Source organism: Dromiciops gliroides, chromosome 4 (assembly GCF_019393635.1).
Source record: "Dromiciops gliroides isolate mDroGli1 chromosome 4, mDroGli1.pri, whole genome shotgun sequence".
Lineage (NCBI taxonomy): Eukaryota > Metazoa > Chordata > Mammalia > Microbiotheria > Microbiotheriidae > Dromiciops > Dromiciops gliroides.
The window spans coordinates 462,442,321-462,457,402 of NC_057864.1; the positions used below are offsets into that span (position 1 = coordinate 462,442,321).

Below are 15,082 nucleotides of genomic sequence, written 5' to 3' on the forward strand. Positions count from 1 at the left end.
TCATTTGCAAAATGAAACGGATAGGCTGATATAAAAGGTCCTCCTTCCCCGCTCTGACATCCTCACTCCAGCATTTCTGTCCCGAAGTTCTCCCCATTCTCTCCCACCCGGCAGCCGCATCCACGGTCTCTATTTTTCACTTTCCAGTCCCTTCCTGCTCTGTTTATTTTCCCCCTGTCATTCCGTTCAATTCAACTTAAAAAACCCTATTAAGCATAAGGCGCATAAATGGGAAGTAGGGTAGTACTGGCCATAAACCCTGGGTGGTAGAGCCACAGGACCTGGGATAGAATTCTGGGTGGGTCGGCCCCTTACAACTTGGGTGACCTTGGCAAAGTCACTCTGAGCGCGATCCTCGGCTGTAAAGGTGAGAGACTTTGAACTAGATGACCTATGAGGTCCCTCAGGAACTATTTTTTGTCTTTTTGGCTACAGTACCTGGCACAGCGTACAAGCTTAATAAATGCCTGTCGACGGACTAATCCTGTAGAGCAGAGTAACAAAAAGAAACAGTCCTTGCCTTCAACGATCTAGGCTCAGATCTCTCCCTTCGCATCGCCCCCCACCCTCACAAACACTTCATATGCCCACAGCCTCCCCGCCTTCTACCCTGAGCGCCTCGATAAAACTGATAAGCAAAGTAGCTCCGAACTAAGCTCCTCAGACAGCACCAATCCGCCAAACAACTACGTGTCTGCAACAAACTACACTTCCTATGAAGCTTCGGATAAATTGGCGCATGCTCAATTTGGCGCTCTGCTTTCCGGGATCGGGGTAGCGTTTGAACTACTAATCCCAAAAGGCTCTGCGTCGAGTTTTCCCCACGAACGCCATAATCTCGCTCCCCTCAGTCTCGGGTTTTTTCCCACAGTCCTCTTCGGAGGCATTGAAGCCTCGCGAGGTTTGAGCGAGAGTTAGCGCTATAAGCCCGTGAGAAACAGTGCGGAAGATCTTTTTCCTTAAGATGGCGCCGAAGGCGAAGAAGGAAGGTAGGTGAGGGGTCCGGGCCAGGGGAGAAGACGGGGCGTGGGTGGCGGCAGAGGACTGGCAGGTACAGGGGGAGCAGGGAAAGCCTTATCTGAGTGCGCACTGCCCCTGCTGCCGGCACGGAGGCCGGGGCCGCCCTCAGGCGGGCCACGTGGGCCTGGCCTAGCAGAGCCCGGGTGTCTCCTGCCCCAGCGTCCGAAGACCTGCGGCCCGGCTCCCTCGAGGAAGTCCCTCCCTCCCCGGCTCTGCCCCCGGTAGGCGGCTTCGGCCAAGTAAGGGCTTCCCGCCGGATCTTCCTCGTGGATCCCGGCCCAGCCCGCGGCGTGGTGGGCAGAGGAGCGCCGAATGTGAATCCAGGCCTTTTGAATGACTTGGGGCAAGACCCGGGCCTAGCGAATCGTGTCCCATGGGGACGTCAGGGGCGGCCTTCCCCTTTCCCCGTATCCCCAGCACTCAGCGTAGCCCCTGACACGCTGTTCGCCTTCAGTCGTATCCGGCCCCGTGGACCACGCGTCACGCGCCGGCGCTGCCCGTGGGGTTTTCTCGGCAAATTTAGTGGAGCCGTTTGCCATTTCCTTCCCCGGCTCATTTTACAGATGAGGAAACTGAGGCAAACGGGGTGAAGGGATTTGCCCGGAGTCACAGCTGGGTCGCGTTGGGTTCTTTCTTAAATACGGTGGCTAAGTCCTTACAAAATGTATTTATGGACCCCAAGTGGGAAGACTCTTCTGCCATATTGATCCCCGAGGTCCCTTTCGTGATAAATGCCCAGATGGGGTGTAAGCACTTCGGGGTCAGGAAACGTTTCGTTGCTGCTTCGTCCCCAGGGCCTCACGCCCCTTTCGCGATGGATTCGAGTTTTGGGGGTTTTTTTGTTTTGTTTTGTTTTTTTGGGTGAGGCAATTGGGGTTAAGTGACTTGCTCAGGGTCACACAGCTAGTAAGTGTTAAGTGTCTGAGGCCGGATTTGAACTCAGGTACTCCTGACTCCAGGGCTGGTGCTCTATCCACTGCGCCACCTAGCTGCCCCTGGGTTCGAGTTTTTAAAAGCGATTGCTTTTTTCAGAGCATTTCACTTTAGAGAGATGTTGAACCTCATGCCAGTGATGGATACCTACTGTTTTCCTGACAGGAATGATGTTCTCAAAGGAACCACTGATGGCATTGGGGTGGTTGGGAGCAGCCTCTTGTTGGTGGGGAGAATCTCGTGGACTGATGCCCTTTTCTCTTTGTGTCCCCAAGCGGTTGTTCCCCCCAAGACGGAAGCCAAGTCCAAGGCTTTGAAGGCCAAGAAGGCGGTATTGAAGGGCGTGCACAGCCACAGAAAGAAGAAGATCAGGACGTCCCCCACCTTCCGGCGACCCAAGACTCTAAGACTTCGAAGGCAGCCCAAGTACCCTCGGAAAAGTGCCCCGAGGAGAAACAAGTAGGACTTTATTTCGGTCTTCTGGGTCCCCGGGAGGGTGGCAGGAGGAGTTGTAACCCCCGACCAGGGGCGTATGAGGTGGGTGTTGGGGAGCACCCCCACCCCATCACTGCTTCCTCTTTGAAGTTCCTGAGTGGGCTGGTCCTCGTGGAAAGGTATGGAGTGAGGCTTGGAAATTCTATGGGCACAGGAGACAGTCGGAGGAGCATGAAATTAGTTTGTCCTGAGGAGCTGATAGTTACTTCCCTCTAAATTGAGGGTCCACTTTCTGGTAAGTGACCTCCTGCAGGAGGAGTGGAGGAGGTAGTTGAAGTGCTTCCATTTAATTAATTGGGTTTGTTGTCACTAATGCCAAGTGGGCATTGGGAATGGAGAGAGCATGCCCCTCTCTCCCGGTCCCCGAGTGCCTTTCTCTTTAGAGTTAGACGAAAGTGTGGGGGCGAAAGGTATTCCAGTCCACATAGTTGCACTAATAGTTTGAGATTATACATGGGTGGAGAAGTGGGCGTGGAAGCCAGTGCTGCCAGTCACCTTGTTTCTGTGTGAATCCATTGGCCAGTCTCAGTCTCCCCAGGGAGTGTTTGCAGAATGGAATAGGAAGGCTGTGGACCAGGCCCATTATTGTTCTGGAGTTTAGGAGAACAGAGATGATAATAATCCTGTAGAACAGGATAATCAAAGAAAACGTAACTGGCATATTCCTGGCCCAGGAATCTTGTCAGCTCTGCCACTGCCTTCAGTAGTCCTGAGGGGGCACTCTCCCCACTTACCTAAACCACTTTGTGCTCCTTTGCCCACCTCCAAATTTCTCCCTTGGTAACAAAGGAAAGCTAAACCTCTCCAAAAGAAATGTTGTAAGGATCATGCTCCCCATGGAATGAAGTCCGTTTCTCAGGGGAATTTTGTCTTTGTGTCCACAGTACCTTATACTTAGAGGAGTGAGGTGGTGCTGTGGATAGAGCACTGGCCCTGAAGTTCGGAGGACATGAGTTAAAATCTCACCTCATACACTTAATAGCTGTGTGACCCTGGGCAAGTCACTTAACCCTAATTGCCTTAAAACATTCTGAACCATCTCTAGTCATGGGGGGGGTATCTTGCTACTGGAGCCAGATGGCTCTGGAGGAGTGAGGTTGGTGCCTTAGCACAGCCCTGCCTCACTTAAATCCAGTTCACTACAAGTTATGACATCACCTCCCAGTATCAGTCCTCTTGGAGAATGAAGGACAACCACCACCATCTCCTACATAGTAAGTGCTTGGAGAATGAATGTAAAAGGGAAGGAACCTCCCAGTGGGATTGTGGTTCCATCTCAGGATGAGCTCCCTAGCTTTCAGGGTGCAGGTGATGATATCCATAGCGACCAAAGTCTGAGTAAAGTGATTGGCAAACTCAGTGTCTGATGCACCCTGCTCAGTCTGGGGCTCAACAGTGAGAAGGGAAGAGCTACCTTAGGTGTTGCAGGGGATCATTTTATCCACCAGGGAAAAAAAATAGCGATAGGAGGAAATTTTTTATTTTAAAGTTTGCTCAGTTGATTAAAGTCATCCCTGCTTCTTCTAGTGTTAGGGGCCTTGCAGCCTCCATACATATAACCAGCTCTTTTTCTTCCCCAGGCTTGACCACTATGCCATCATTAAGTTTCCCTTGACCACCGAGTCTGCTATGAAGAAGATCGAGGACAACAACACCCTTGTCTTCATTGTAGATGTCAAGGCCAACAAGCATCAGATTAAGCAAGCTGTAAAGAAGCTTTATGACATCGATGTGGCCAAGGTCAACACACTGATCAGGCGAGTTTGGGCTCCTCCTCCCAGGGCAGGGAGCTGTTCTGTAAGATGGTGTTTCTGTTCCGATTCAGGGAACATAAGCAGCTTGGGTGCCAGGGAGGCAAATGAATGGTTCATCTTATCAATGTAACTATCTTCAGCTGTACCAAGGTTGAGAGATTCGGCGTGCTTTGGCTTGACTTGGTGGCTAGATTTTACTGCCTCTTCCCTGGGTTCTAACTTAAGCCTTGGCGGTTAGAATGTCAGTGTTGTACATAAGGAACAGTGATGAATTTCTCAAGTGAAAAAAGGAAAGGGAAATGATCCAGTGTTACTTTGAGATCTTGTCTTCTGGAGCCTATTTCCCAGTGTTCATGCAAATGATGGAAAATACCATTTTACAGAGAAAAATGATGTTAACAAAGGAACCACTGATGCATGAGGTGGGCATAAAGAAGGGGTAGGAGACTCAGGAGAGGTGCTATGTAGGATGTTGCTGAAGTAACTTTCTGTTCTAGGCCTGACGGAGAGAAGAAGGCCTATGTCCGACTGGCTCCAGACTATGATGCTTTGGACGTTGCCAACAAAGTAAGTGTTGGGGTGGCCTCCCCCTCCTTGGGTGCAAGTGATGAGTCAGAGTGACCAAAGCCTGAGCCTCGGTGATGACTGTGTTGGCTGATGCACCCTGGGCTGCAGCAAGGGGCATCCTTAGGTGGGGGCTGTGGGGCAGGGGAGCTTTTGGTAAACTGGTAACGCTGTTGCCTTTTGCTTTCAGATTGGAATCATCTAAACGGTGTCCAGGAAGACTCAGTTCAAATGTTTCCCCAGACACTTGACACTTAATAGCCATGTGACCTTTCATTCATCAGCAACTTGCTTTTTACCTGAATTGTCCTGCATACTACTATTGACTAAAGAGGGCCTACTAGGACTGTACAATAAAGACAATTCCCAGTGTATTTGTGCTTGTCATCTGGAAGATCAGGGCGGGGCCTGGATGGGGGGTGGGGCAGGCAGTGGCAATTCTGCCTCCCCCACACAGTGGAGGGAACAGTTTGGGCGAATCCATGCTTCCCCCAGAAACTAGTGCCACTTTTCTCTTCACTTGGTGCTGTCCCCTAGGGCTGAAAGCCATTACACTATGGTTGTTTCTCAGGGCCTGACAACTGTTTCCTCCCAGGAGGGTGGGAGCCACACTACCCTTTAGTCCAGAGGGAGAAGGGAAAAAAAGCAGCAGTGCCTGGGCCCAGAGCCAAGGAAAGGAACAAGCACTAGGGCCTAGAGCAGGGAGAGACTGATGAGGGTTTGGGTCCTCTTCTTAGAACTTAGGCTCCTAAACCTCAGGGTGAGCCCCTTCTAGGAACATGGGGGAGATCGAGGCTCCTTTGTCGAGGTTGAGGTTAACTGTTTAGGACCCCAAGGTTTCTCCCTTGGGTTGGTTGCAAGGGGGAGTCTGGCCTGGGCAGTCACCCCTACCTTGTTTATGAAGCATTTTATGTGATCCTTGTTCCTGACAGACATTCCTTCAGTTTGGTGCCTTACCTTTGTTGTGCCAAGGAGAGTCCTCCCCAACCTGTCTTCCCTTAACCATAGACAACACAGGATTTCCAAATGGTGTGTTTTGGTTTTTTTTTTTTTCTTGAGTGTCTTCAGTTGTACATCTAAGTCAGTAAATAGGTTGCATGTATTAGGCCACATGGATGAAATAAACACCCTCCCCCCCCCCCAAGTCACCAAAGAACAGCCAGCTGCATCTATTCTGTCAGAAACTTGTCTTTGTTGTGCCCTGGAGAAGCTCGCTCTGGGCAGAAGTCTGAGCGAAGGAGGCGGGAGAAGTAGATGAGAATCATCAAATCCACCAGCAACAGGATACTGAGCAGAAAGGCACCCTGTGTCCAGCGGCCCAGGTACTGAAGGAAAAAGCTGGTGAGGTAGGCCTGGGGGGCCAGGCGAAAGAGGAAATACATGACCAGGTTGATGTACTTATTGATCCGGTAGAAAAGGCAGTCCTGATTGTTGCTGAGCTTCATCATCATCCTCATTGTAAGGAAGATGTTGCTGACTTCCACAAATAGGGTCAGGACCCCACCTGCCACGAAGCTGCCCTGAAAGATGCCCGAGGCAAAGGCAAAGATGGCCTAGAGAAGAGACAGAATGTGGAATGTGAAGCCCTTGGAAGCTAAGCATTGGAAAATTCCAAATGTGAGAAACTCGGTTCAGCTGGTAGAAAAGGTGGCAGCCCCTATGCTAAGAAGACAGAGATAGGGTCTCCCTAGAGGTGATCCCCTATTTTCTCCCAAGGTGTCATTCTAACCTGGGATCTTAGGTTTTTTTAATATATGTAAATATACTTTCTTAACCACATTTTGATACAATTGGTTGGTCTCCTTTGTAATCCTATATATTTTGTACTTAAATTCTAAGAAGGGGGGGCAGCTAGGTGGCACAGTGGATAAAGCACCAGCCTTGGATTTAGGAGGACCTGAGTTCAAATACGACCTCAGACACTTGACACTAGCTGTGTGACCTTGGGCAAGTCACTTAACCCTCAATGACCCACAAAAAAACAATTCTAAGAAGGGAACCCCCCACTATATGATAGGGACTGAATCTATGATAGGACAAGGGACCTATCTAGAGGAAACCACCTTTACCAATTCAGCCCAACCCTTATGTGGTAAAAAGGGTGTCCTGTCTTGGATAGGGCATTAGCCTACGCTTGACCCTTCTCTCATGGACAGAGGAAGCTGGTAGATGCAGCCAGACACATGGGAACAAACATTCAGGCAAATGTCCTCATTGATTTCCCAACCCAGATCCTTGTCATGGATTTCAAGACTGGTGTTTGGGCTGGGTCACTTAGAGCCTTTTTCATTGTACAGAAGAATGTATAGAAAGTTGTCAAGGTTTCTGCTTTGGCTAGAAGTTCCTCCTCAAAGCAGCTCGATTTTGTGTAGTGCCCAAATTTCTCTTCTGCTTTATGCAGGGGTATTCTATGCCCCTGGCTCTGCTGGACTAACTCTTCCTAGAACCACTTCAAGATGAGAAGTGCACTTGAGGAAAAAAACGGGAAAATGTTGGGGAAAGGACCCCATGGCAGCTCTAGCTTCTGGAACAGCCTGTTCCTAGCACAGGGCTGAGAAGATGAAATCCTACCCCTCCTCCCCTCCAGAAGGGGGATAAGAAAAATGTGGTAAGTGCAAATTCTGGGTTTCTACCACTCCAACCATGTCTCCCACTCACCAAGGCATGGTGGACCAAATACTCCCAAGACGCCTGGGCCTGCTTACTCGCCACGATGTCCACTGTGTCATGGATGAAATAACCTTGAGATGGGAGAAAGCAAGAAAGGCCATGGCTGAGGGGTCTTGGGGGCCCTGTATCCCCAGATCCTCAGGGAACCCAGGAGGGCCCTGACCCAAGCTAGCACCTACCAGCGGAGAAGCAGACGAGCAAATACCCAGAGAGGGACGATGCTGTCTCAACGTCCACCAGCATTTCCGGGGTCTGCCAGACGCTGTGGGAAAAGGGGAGGGGGGGGAGAGAGAGAGGGCGCTTGGGGAGATCCCTCAGGCCTCCGCTGGCTCCCAAGGGGGGGGGGGTGTTCCGAGAGACCGGCCCTCCTGATTGGCCGCAGAGGGAGGCGATGGGCGGGGCCAGACGCCGGGCGGAGCCTGGCCGGCGTCCAGGTACCTCCGGTTTCCCAGGTGAGAGTTGCCCCTCGCCAGCTTGGTCCCACTCCCGCTCCACGCCCCCGCCCTGCCCTCACTGGCCGGGATTCTGAAATGGGAATCAGGTGAGACTGCAGGGCTCGCCCCACCCTTCGTGAGTCACGGCGGAGCTGCCTGCCCGGAGGGCGGCGGGGAGATGCCGAACCCCCTCCTCACTCACCAGAGCAGAGCCCAGAGCCCGGACACGATGGAGTGGGTGAAGGAGACGAGCAGGTTGTGCCAGCGCCAGGTGCGCAGGGGGTCGCCCCGCACGTGGACTGGCAGGGGCAGCCGGCCCAGCAGCAGCAGCCCGGCCCGGAAGGTCAGCGTAGTGCCCAGCAGCAGCAGCGCAGGGGGCACGGGCACGGGCACGGGCATGGGGTCGCGCTGGGGCGCCTCGGCCGGCGCCGCTCCGGATGCGCCGCGTCTGTCGGGGAGACCTCTCGGGCCGTCAAAAGCCGCCCCCTGCCGCCGGCCCCTCCGTCCGGGTCTCTCCCGGCCGGCCCCTCCCCCGCGGCGCCTCTGTCCCCGCCCCCGCCGGCCCCCGCCAGCCCCCGCCCCCTCCGCCTGCCAGGCGCTGCGCCCGCCCTCTCGCCACCGCCTCCTCTTCCCCCGCCCCCGCTGAGGGGGGGGGGGTTAGGGCTTCAGCGCTCACTCCTATTCGGGGCAGACCCCCGCCCTCGGCTCCGAAGGGAGCCCCGCTGGCCCCGCCCACCCACCCCCACCCCAGCACCCACGTAGACCAACTTTTTCAAGTTGTCCAGAGCAGGTCGGGAGTGGGGAAGGGGCCTCTGCCTCCCGCCCCGTCCAGGCGAGTTCACCTGCGAAGAAGCTCCCGGAGTGGGGGAGCCGCTTGCTTCGGCCGGGGGGGGCTACCGGTGCCTGGGGACTGCGCGTCCAGGAACGGGAGCTGCTGGCGCCTGCAATGAAGAGGCTGTGAACGGGCGGAGGGGACACCCAGGGATTCTTTCCGGCTTCCTCCGCCCCTTTCCCCTTGCCCCCTCCCCCGGCCTCATTAATCCGGAGCGTCCCCGGGCGGGTTCCCTCCTGCCCCCGCTTCCCCCGCCTACCGCCCGACGCCACAGATGGGGGAGAAAAGGGGCTGGTTGCTTCAGCCCCGCGCCTCCCTCGGCCCCGGGGGAGGGGACGGCCTCCCCACCTCCCATCTCTCCGACTTCTCCGGCCCTTGGAGTGACCTTCACTTCCACCGGACAGCTGAACTCAGTCCCGCCCCGTCGGACCCCATGGCAGGCACTCGTCCCTGCAGACGTCGGTTGGCTCTGCCTCTTTGGGGCGCTCCGCCCCCTCCCTCCCCCTGCCCCGCACGTGTCCTGAGACCCAGATGTCCGGAGCAGCTGCTGACCGGAGCCACTAGGTGTCAGTGTGGCTGCACAGTGGAGCCCCCCAGGCCCCCCACGTCCAGCTCCAACCCGAAGAGCAGAGGAGACAGGGTGTTGTGAAATGAGATGTCACCTCCTTGGCTACCTTGCAGTGCGATGGTGCCCGCTGTGTGCCGGGCACCTGACAAATAATCCTTCATTTGGGTGGGAGCGCTTGGAGCCCCTCGAGTTGTCCCCAAATTCTGTGTAAAGCCTTGCAAGAAGTTCCCGGACAACGTCATCTCCCGAGGACTCGTTTTCTTAGCTGTAAAAAATGGCAGGATCCGTAATTTCGCATTATTTCAGTTGCGTTTAAAGATTTGCGAAGTTTCTATTGTTCCTATTTTACAGATGTGGACACTGAGGCTCACAGAAGCCCAGGGACTTTCCCCAGATCACTCAGCTAGTTAGTAGCATAGCTAGCGTTCAAACCCCAGTCTCCTGGTTCCAAGTGCAGTGTTTTTGGCATTCTGTCAGGCTGGGTCAGACTGAGCAATGTGACTGGGATGGGCACTAGGCGAACGGGGTTGGGCCAGGGTGGCCAAGTTCTAGTTCTGCTGCTCTAAGAAGATCTCTGGGTCCCATCTGTGCTCCAACAGTCTAGGACGCTGAGGGACAGCACCCCATGAGGGTGTCTCACCCCGGCATCACCCAGAGGAGAGAGGGGCAGTACTCTCCCTTTAAACCTCCACTCACACACTTGAAAGCCTCGGGACCCAGAGCTGGGGAAGCAAACTAGCCCCCCTTCTCTTTGGCCCTTCCCCAACCCCCAGACTTGTTTACTCTTCCCCTCCGAGGGCTTCTCTTCAGTTTACACATTAACCTAGCCTGGCTCCCCAGGCCCAAACCTTTGCTAAGAGAGCTTTTCTGGAGAGAAGCATGCTTGTCAGTGGGAATACCCACCCCCACTCCCATTGCTTGCTCTGCTGGCCCCTCACCCCAGACCCCAGGAAGCTCCCTTAGATGGGGTTGCCTACCTCCCACCCCCAGCCCCTTCGGTTTTTCCAGGCAGGCACAGATTTGAGGATACCAAATCTCTGAAGGGGGTGAAGGGGAAAGAAGCCAGAAGCCCCAAAGCTTTCAGAGATGCCACCCCCAAAGATATCACCCTGTACTTGTTGGAACTCTAAAGCCCTGATATCTATTACAAGGCATCTGCATTCGTGGTGCAGTGGACAGAAACCAGAACTCAGAATCAGGAAGAGCTGAGTTTAAATCTAGCCTCAGATACTAGATGATGCTGAACAAGTCACTTCACCTCTGGGCCTGTTTCTTCATCTAAAATGGGAATCATAATAGTACCTAGGATTGTTGTGAGATTCAAAGGAGTTAACATATGTAAAGCTGCAATCATTATTATTATTATTAGGCAACTTCTTGAGAACTGTTTTATCCAAACCCAAACAGGGACCGCTGGAAGTGGGAGAGAAGGGGGGGGGAGGGTCCCAAGCTAGTTTTCCTTCTCCCAGCTCCCCTGTCTCCTACATTCTTCTCCCATGCACTCAGAAGCCAAAGAAGCCAGGACTCTTCTAATTATCACCATTCCCCATTATTACTTGGTATTTATGGCTCCACCTGTAGCCTACTATTAGGTCCACTTCCTGTTTGAGACAGGAGAGCAGGATTCCATCAGGGGCCCTGGGCCCAGGGAAGCCCCGAAGGTCAGAGTAACTACCATCAGTCCCCCAGGGGCTCTCCTAGGCTTGGGGTGAACATCTGACCTGTTCCTGCCCTAGCTGGCTCAGGTTATTTTCTCAAGACCTGTTCATAGCAACCTCTGGAGAATTAATTTGACCTATTTTGCAATCAGAGACTTTAAGGAGTGAGAAGTGAAATTCTTCTTACCTTCAAGACCCACATACACAGGCCCCTCCTCTTGACCTTTAAACTATCTTCTTGTCAAATTTCAAAAAGAGACTTTATTTGCACTTAATGTGTAGAGTGGCCATCCCTCCTCCTCTCCAAAGACTTATGTCCCTGGCTTCCTTTAAGATCCAACTAAGGGGGGGGGGCAGCTAGATGGCGCAGTGGTTAAGCACCGGCCCTGGATTCAGGAGTACCTGAGTTCAAATCCAGCCTCAGACACTTGACACTTACTAGCTGTGTGACCGTGGGCAAGTCACTTTACCCCCATTGCCTGCAAAAAAAAAAAAAAAAATATCCAACTAAGGGGCAGCTAGGTGGCACAGTGGATAAGGCACCCGCCCTGGATTTAGGAGGACCTGAATTCAAATCCAGCCTCAGACACTTGACACTTACTAGCTGTGTGACCCTGGGCAAGTCACTTAACCCTCATTGCCCCACCAAAAAAACCCCAACACAATAAAGATCCAATTAAAGTCCCACCTTCTACAGGAAGCCTTCCCCAAGCCCTCTTAATTCCAGGGCCCTCCCTCTGTTAATTATTTCTTATTTATTCTGGCTATAGCTGCATCTCTATATATTTGTTTGCATCTTGTCTCTCAGGTTAGATTGCAAGCTTCTAGAGGGCAGGGATTGTCTTTTGCCTCCTTTTGTATCCCCAGGACTTAGCATGGTGCTTGGCACAGAGTAGGCCCTTGATAAATGTCTGTTATTTTGAATATTGATTGATTGAAGTGACTTGCCTAGGCTTGAGTGTGTTCGAGGCAGTGGAGCCCAAATCTTCCTAAAGCCAAGGCCTGCTCCCTTCCAACACACCAGCCTTCCTCTCCTTCACTCCGGTCCTTTAGTGTGGTCCTTGGCCAGGACCAGTGATTTCATTAGGGAAGGGGACTCCTGTGGAAGAAACTCTTGAATCCCCCAGGGTGCCTCAGTCTTCACCCCAGGAAGTCAAGCTTTCCTTCTCATCATTCTCGAAATGTTAAAACTACCTCACTCCAACTTCTGAAGCACTTTCTTATCACGGAGCTAAATCCTTTGACATTGCAAGGTTCTCTTTGATCTCTAGACACCTGACTTTGAAGCCAACCCCCCTTCATTTTTTCTTTTCTCTAGATTTCTGAAAGGCAACACTCCTGGTTCTTTCATCTCCAGTCTCTCTGCTCCGTCCTCATCCTCTGCAACCCCTTTAGAGGTGGGTACCCCCAGAGTTCACTCCTTGGCCATCTTCTCTCATTTGCTCTCATAGCCTTAGGTGTGACCCCTACAGGTAACTTGTAGTGGAAAGAACTCACAGGCCCTGGCTTGGGTCTCTTACTCTCTGTGTTGATCTTGGGGGAATCATCTAACCCCTTAAGGGACCCAGGTTTCTTGCCTCTGCCGCACAAAGAAGTGACATTTGACTAAATTGACAGATGGCATCTTCTGTCTTAAAAATGCTTTGACTTTATGTCTTGTAAATCTTTTTGTTGTTGTTGGGTTTTTTGTTTGTTTGTTTGTGGGACAATGAGGGTTAAATGACTTGCCCAGGGTCACACAGCTAGTAACTGTTAAGTGTCTGAGGTTGGATTTGAACTCAGGTCCTCCTTTCTTTCTTTCTTTCTTTCTTTTTTTTTTACGGGGCAATGGGGTCAAGTGACTTGCCCAGGGTCACAAGCTAGTAAGTGTCAAGTGTCTGAGGCTGGATTTGAACTCAGGAACTCCTGAATCCAGGGCCAGTGCTTTATCCACTGCGCCACCTAGCTGCCCGAACTTAGGTCCTCCTAAATCCAGGACTGGTGCTTTATCCACTATGCCACCTAGCTTTCCCCTTGTAAATCTTTTTGACGGGAAGGTGGTGCAATAGTGCTGGCTAACAATCAGGAAGACCTGAGTTCAAATGCTGCCCCAATCACTCCCTGTGTGATTCTCAGCAGGTGCCTTTACCTCTCAACCTCAGTTTTCTCATCTGTAGAATGAAGACAGTAGGGGCGGCTAGGTGGCGCAGTGGATAAAGCACCGGCCCTGGATTCAGGAGTACCTGAGTTCAAATCCGGCCTCAGACACTTGACACTTACTAGCTGTGTTGACCCTGGGCAAGTCACTTAATCCCCATTGCCCCCCCCCCCCCAAAAAGAATGAAGACAGTAATAGCACTTATTTTATGAGGTTGTTGTGAAGGTCAAGCATGGTAAAATGTAAAGTGCTTTGCAGACCTTAAAGAACTATAGAAATACTACTTGTTTTTATTGTTGTTGTTGTTAATAATCACCACACTCAACCTATCTCCTAGCTGGACATAGTGCCTCCAGGAGGACATCGACTTCCTATACTCTTTCTTTCTGGTGAGGCAATTGAGGTTAAGTGACTTGCCCAGGGTCACACAGCTAGTAAGTGTTAAGTGTCTGAGGCCAGATTTGAACTCAGGTCCTCCTGATTCCAGGGCCGGTGCTCTATCCACTACGACACCTAGCTGCCCCTTATACTCACCCTTCTTAACAGTCTGGCTGATGAATCCATCATTCCACCAAAATTGTTTTCCCCAAAGTCACCAAGGATCTTGTCCTTTTTTCACGACACTGTCTATCCATCTCATTCTCTGCCATCCCCTTTTTCTTTTGCTTTCTGTCTTTCCCAACATCAGGGTCTTTTCCAGTGAGTCTCATCTTCTCATTATGTGGTCAAAGTATTTCAGCTTCAGTATTTGTCCTTCCGGTGAATAGTCTGAATTAATTTCTCTAAGTATTGACTGATTTGACCTCCTTGCTGACCAACAGATTCTCAGTTTTCTCCAACACATTTCAAAAGTGTCAATAACATGATGGCGCTCAGCTTTCCTTATAGTTCTCAACTCTCCCAGCCATCCATTGCTACTGGAAAAACCATAGCTGTGACTATATAGACATCTGTCGACAAGATAATGTCTCTGCTTTTTAATCTGCTGTCCAGATTTACCATAGCTTTCCTTCCAAGGAACAAGTGTCTTAATTTCATGGCTACAGTCACTGTCTGCAGTGATCTTTTTTTTTTTTAATTAAATTTTTTTTTTTTTTTGTGAGGCAATTGGGGTTAAGTGACTTGCTGAGGGTCACACAGCTAGTGTTAAGTGTCTAAGGCCGGATTTGAACTCAGGTACTCCTGACTCCAGGGTCGGTGCTCTATCCACTGCTCCATCTAGCTGCCCCCAGGGGCTTACTTTCTTAAAGGAGCAGTTAAACCATCTGATCTAAGAGAGTTCAGCTACAGGGCTGAAGGAAAGGCCCAGGGATTCTTAGGGGACAGTGATAAGTCAGATAGGGGCAGTGAATAGAGCACTGGCCCTGAAGTCAGGAGGACCTGAGTTCAAATCTCACCTCATACACTTATTAGCTGTGTGACCCTGGGCAAGTCACTTAACCCCAATTGCCTTAAACATTCAGGGTCATCTCCAGTTGTCCTGATGTGTGTGTGTGTGTATGTGTGTGTCTCTATGTATATCTATCTATCATCCATCCATCCATCCATCCATCCATCCATCCATCCATCTATCTATCTATCTATCCACTGGATCCAGGTGACTCTGGAGGAGAGAGTAAGGTTGGTGACCTTGCAAAGCCCTCCCTCACTTAAATCCACTTCACTGTAAGTCAAGATATCACCCTAGGGGCAACTAGGTGGCTCAGTGGATAGAGCACCAGCTCTGGATTCAGGAGTTCCTGAGTTCAAATCCGGCCTCAGACACTTGACACTTGACACTTACTAGCTGTGTGACCTTGGGCAAGTCACTTAACCCCAATTGCCCCACCAAAAAAAAAAAAAAAGATATCACCCTAACTTCAAGGTCCTCTTAGGGAATGAAGAACAAACAACAATAACTTTGATAAGGCAGATAGATATGCCTTTTCCCACATAATTTCCATTTAAAAAGCCACCATTTGTTTCTGAATCATTTATCCCATTATCTCCCTTATCTAAGACTCTTCCCCTGCTTTCA

General features: G+C 51.4%; 2 protein-coding genes and 4 non-coding genes across 9 annotated transcripts; 5 read left to right on the forward strand and 1 right to left on the reverse strand.

Moving 5' to 3' along the window:
- The first annotated feature begins 836 nt into the window (after positions 1–836).
- On the forward strand, positions 837–5,140 carry RPL23A (ribosomal protein L23a). Its single transcript, XM_044002049.1, has 5 exons — positions 837–989; positions 2,229–2,412; positions 4,029–4,205; positions 4,700–4,769; positions 4,957–5,140. Exons 1-5 carry the CDS (start codon positions 965–967, stop codon positions 4,969–4,971), a joined length of 471 nt encoding a protein of 156 aa, XP_043857984.1. The 5' UTR covers positions 837–964; the 3' UTR covers positions 4,972–5,140.
- LOC122727077 lies at positions 2,084–2,151 on the forward strand. Its single transcript, XR_006353035.1, has one exon. It is a non-coding gene; the product is annotated as a small nucleolar RNA SNORD42 (small nucleolar RNA).
- Positions 3,750–3,821, forward strand: LOC122727093. The gene has a single exon (XR_006353049.1). It is a non-coding gene; the product is annotated as a small nucleolar RNA Z17 (small nucleolar RNA).
- On the forward strand, positions 4,556–4,621 carry LOC122727075. The gene has a single exon (XR_006353034.1). It is a non-coding gene; the product is annotated as a small nucleolar RNA SNORD42 (small nucleolar RNA).
- Positions 4,800–4,866, forward strand: LOC122727094. Its single transcript, XR_006353050.1, has one exon. It is a non-coding gene; the product is annotated as a small nucleolar RNA Z17 (small nucleolar RNA).
- Positions 5,141–5,188: 48 nt separating the features above from the next.
- On the reverse strand, positions 5,189–9,208 carry TLCD1 (TLC domain containing 1). 4 transcript variants are annotated; one of them, XM_044002051.1, is made up of 6 exons: positions 8,962–9,208; positions 8,639–8,811; positions 8,073–8,318; positions 7,616–7,698; positions 7,425–7,507; positions 5,189–6,319 (listed from the first exon to the last, which is right to left on the reverse strand). In XM_044002051.1, the coding sequence occupies exons 3-6, from the start codon at positions 8,267–8,269 to the stop codon at positions 5,936–5,938; spliced, it is 747 nt and encodes a 248-aa protein (XP_043857986.1). In that variant the 5' UTR covers positions 8,270–8,318; positions 8,639–8,811; positions 8,962–9,208; the 3' UTR covers positions 5,189–5,935. The 4 variants fall into 4 exon arrangements, with proteins under 4 accessions (XP_043857986.1, XP_043857985.1, XP_043857987.1 ...); XM_044002050.1 differs by having other exon boundaries at positions 8,713–8,811; positions 8,962–9,207; XM_044002052.1 differs by having other exon boundaries at positions 8,713–8,811; positions 9,088–9,159.
- Positions 9,209–15,082: the final 5,874 nt, after the last annotated feature.

Excerpts from the sequence above, each read along its gene's own strand:
- RPL23A (XM_044002049.1), top strand. The coding sequence starts at position 965 with ATGGCGCCGAAGGCGAAGAAGGAAG. Across the intron at positions 2,413-4,028 it reads AGTGCCCCGAGGAGAAACAA|GCTTGACCACTATGCCATCA; the intron begins GTAGGACTTTAT and ends TTTCTTCCCCAG. Across the intron at positions 4,206-4,699 it reads AAGGTCAACACACTGATCAG|GCCTGACGGAGAGAAGAAGG; the intron begins GCGAGTTTGGGC and ends TTTCTGTTCTAG.
- TLCD1 (XM_044002051.1), bottom strand. The coding sequence starts at position 8,269 with ATGCCCGTGCCCGTGCCCGTGCCCCCTGCGCTGCTGCTGCTGGGCACT. Across the intron at positions 7,699-8,072 it reads GGGCTCTGGGCTCTGCTCTG|CGTCTGGCAGACCCCGGAAA; the intron begins GTGAGTGAGGAG and ends CTTTTCCCACAG. Across the intron at positions 7,508-7,615 it reads GCTCGTCTGCTTCTCCGCTG|GTTATTTCATCCATGACACA; the intron begins GTAGGTGCTAGC and ends TCCCATCTCAAG.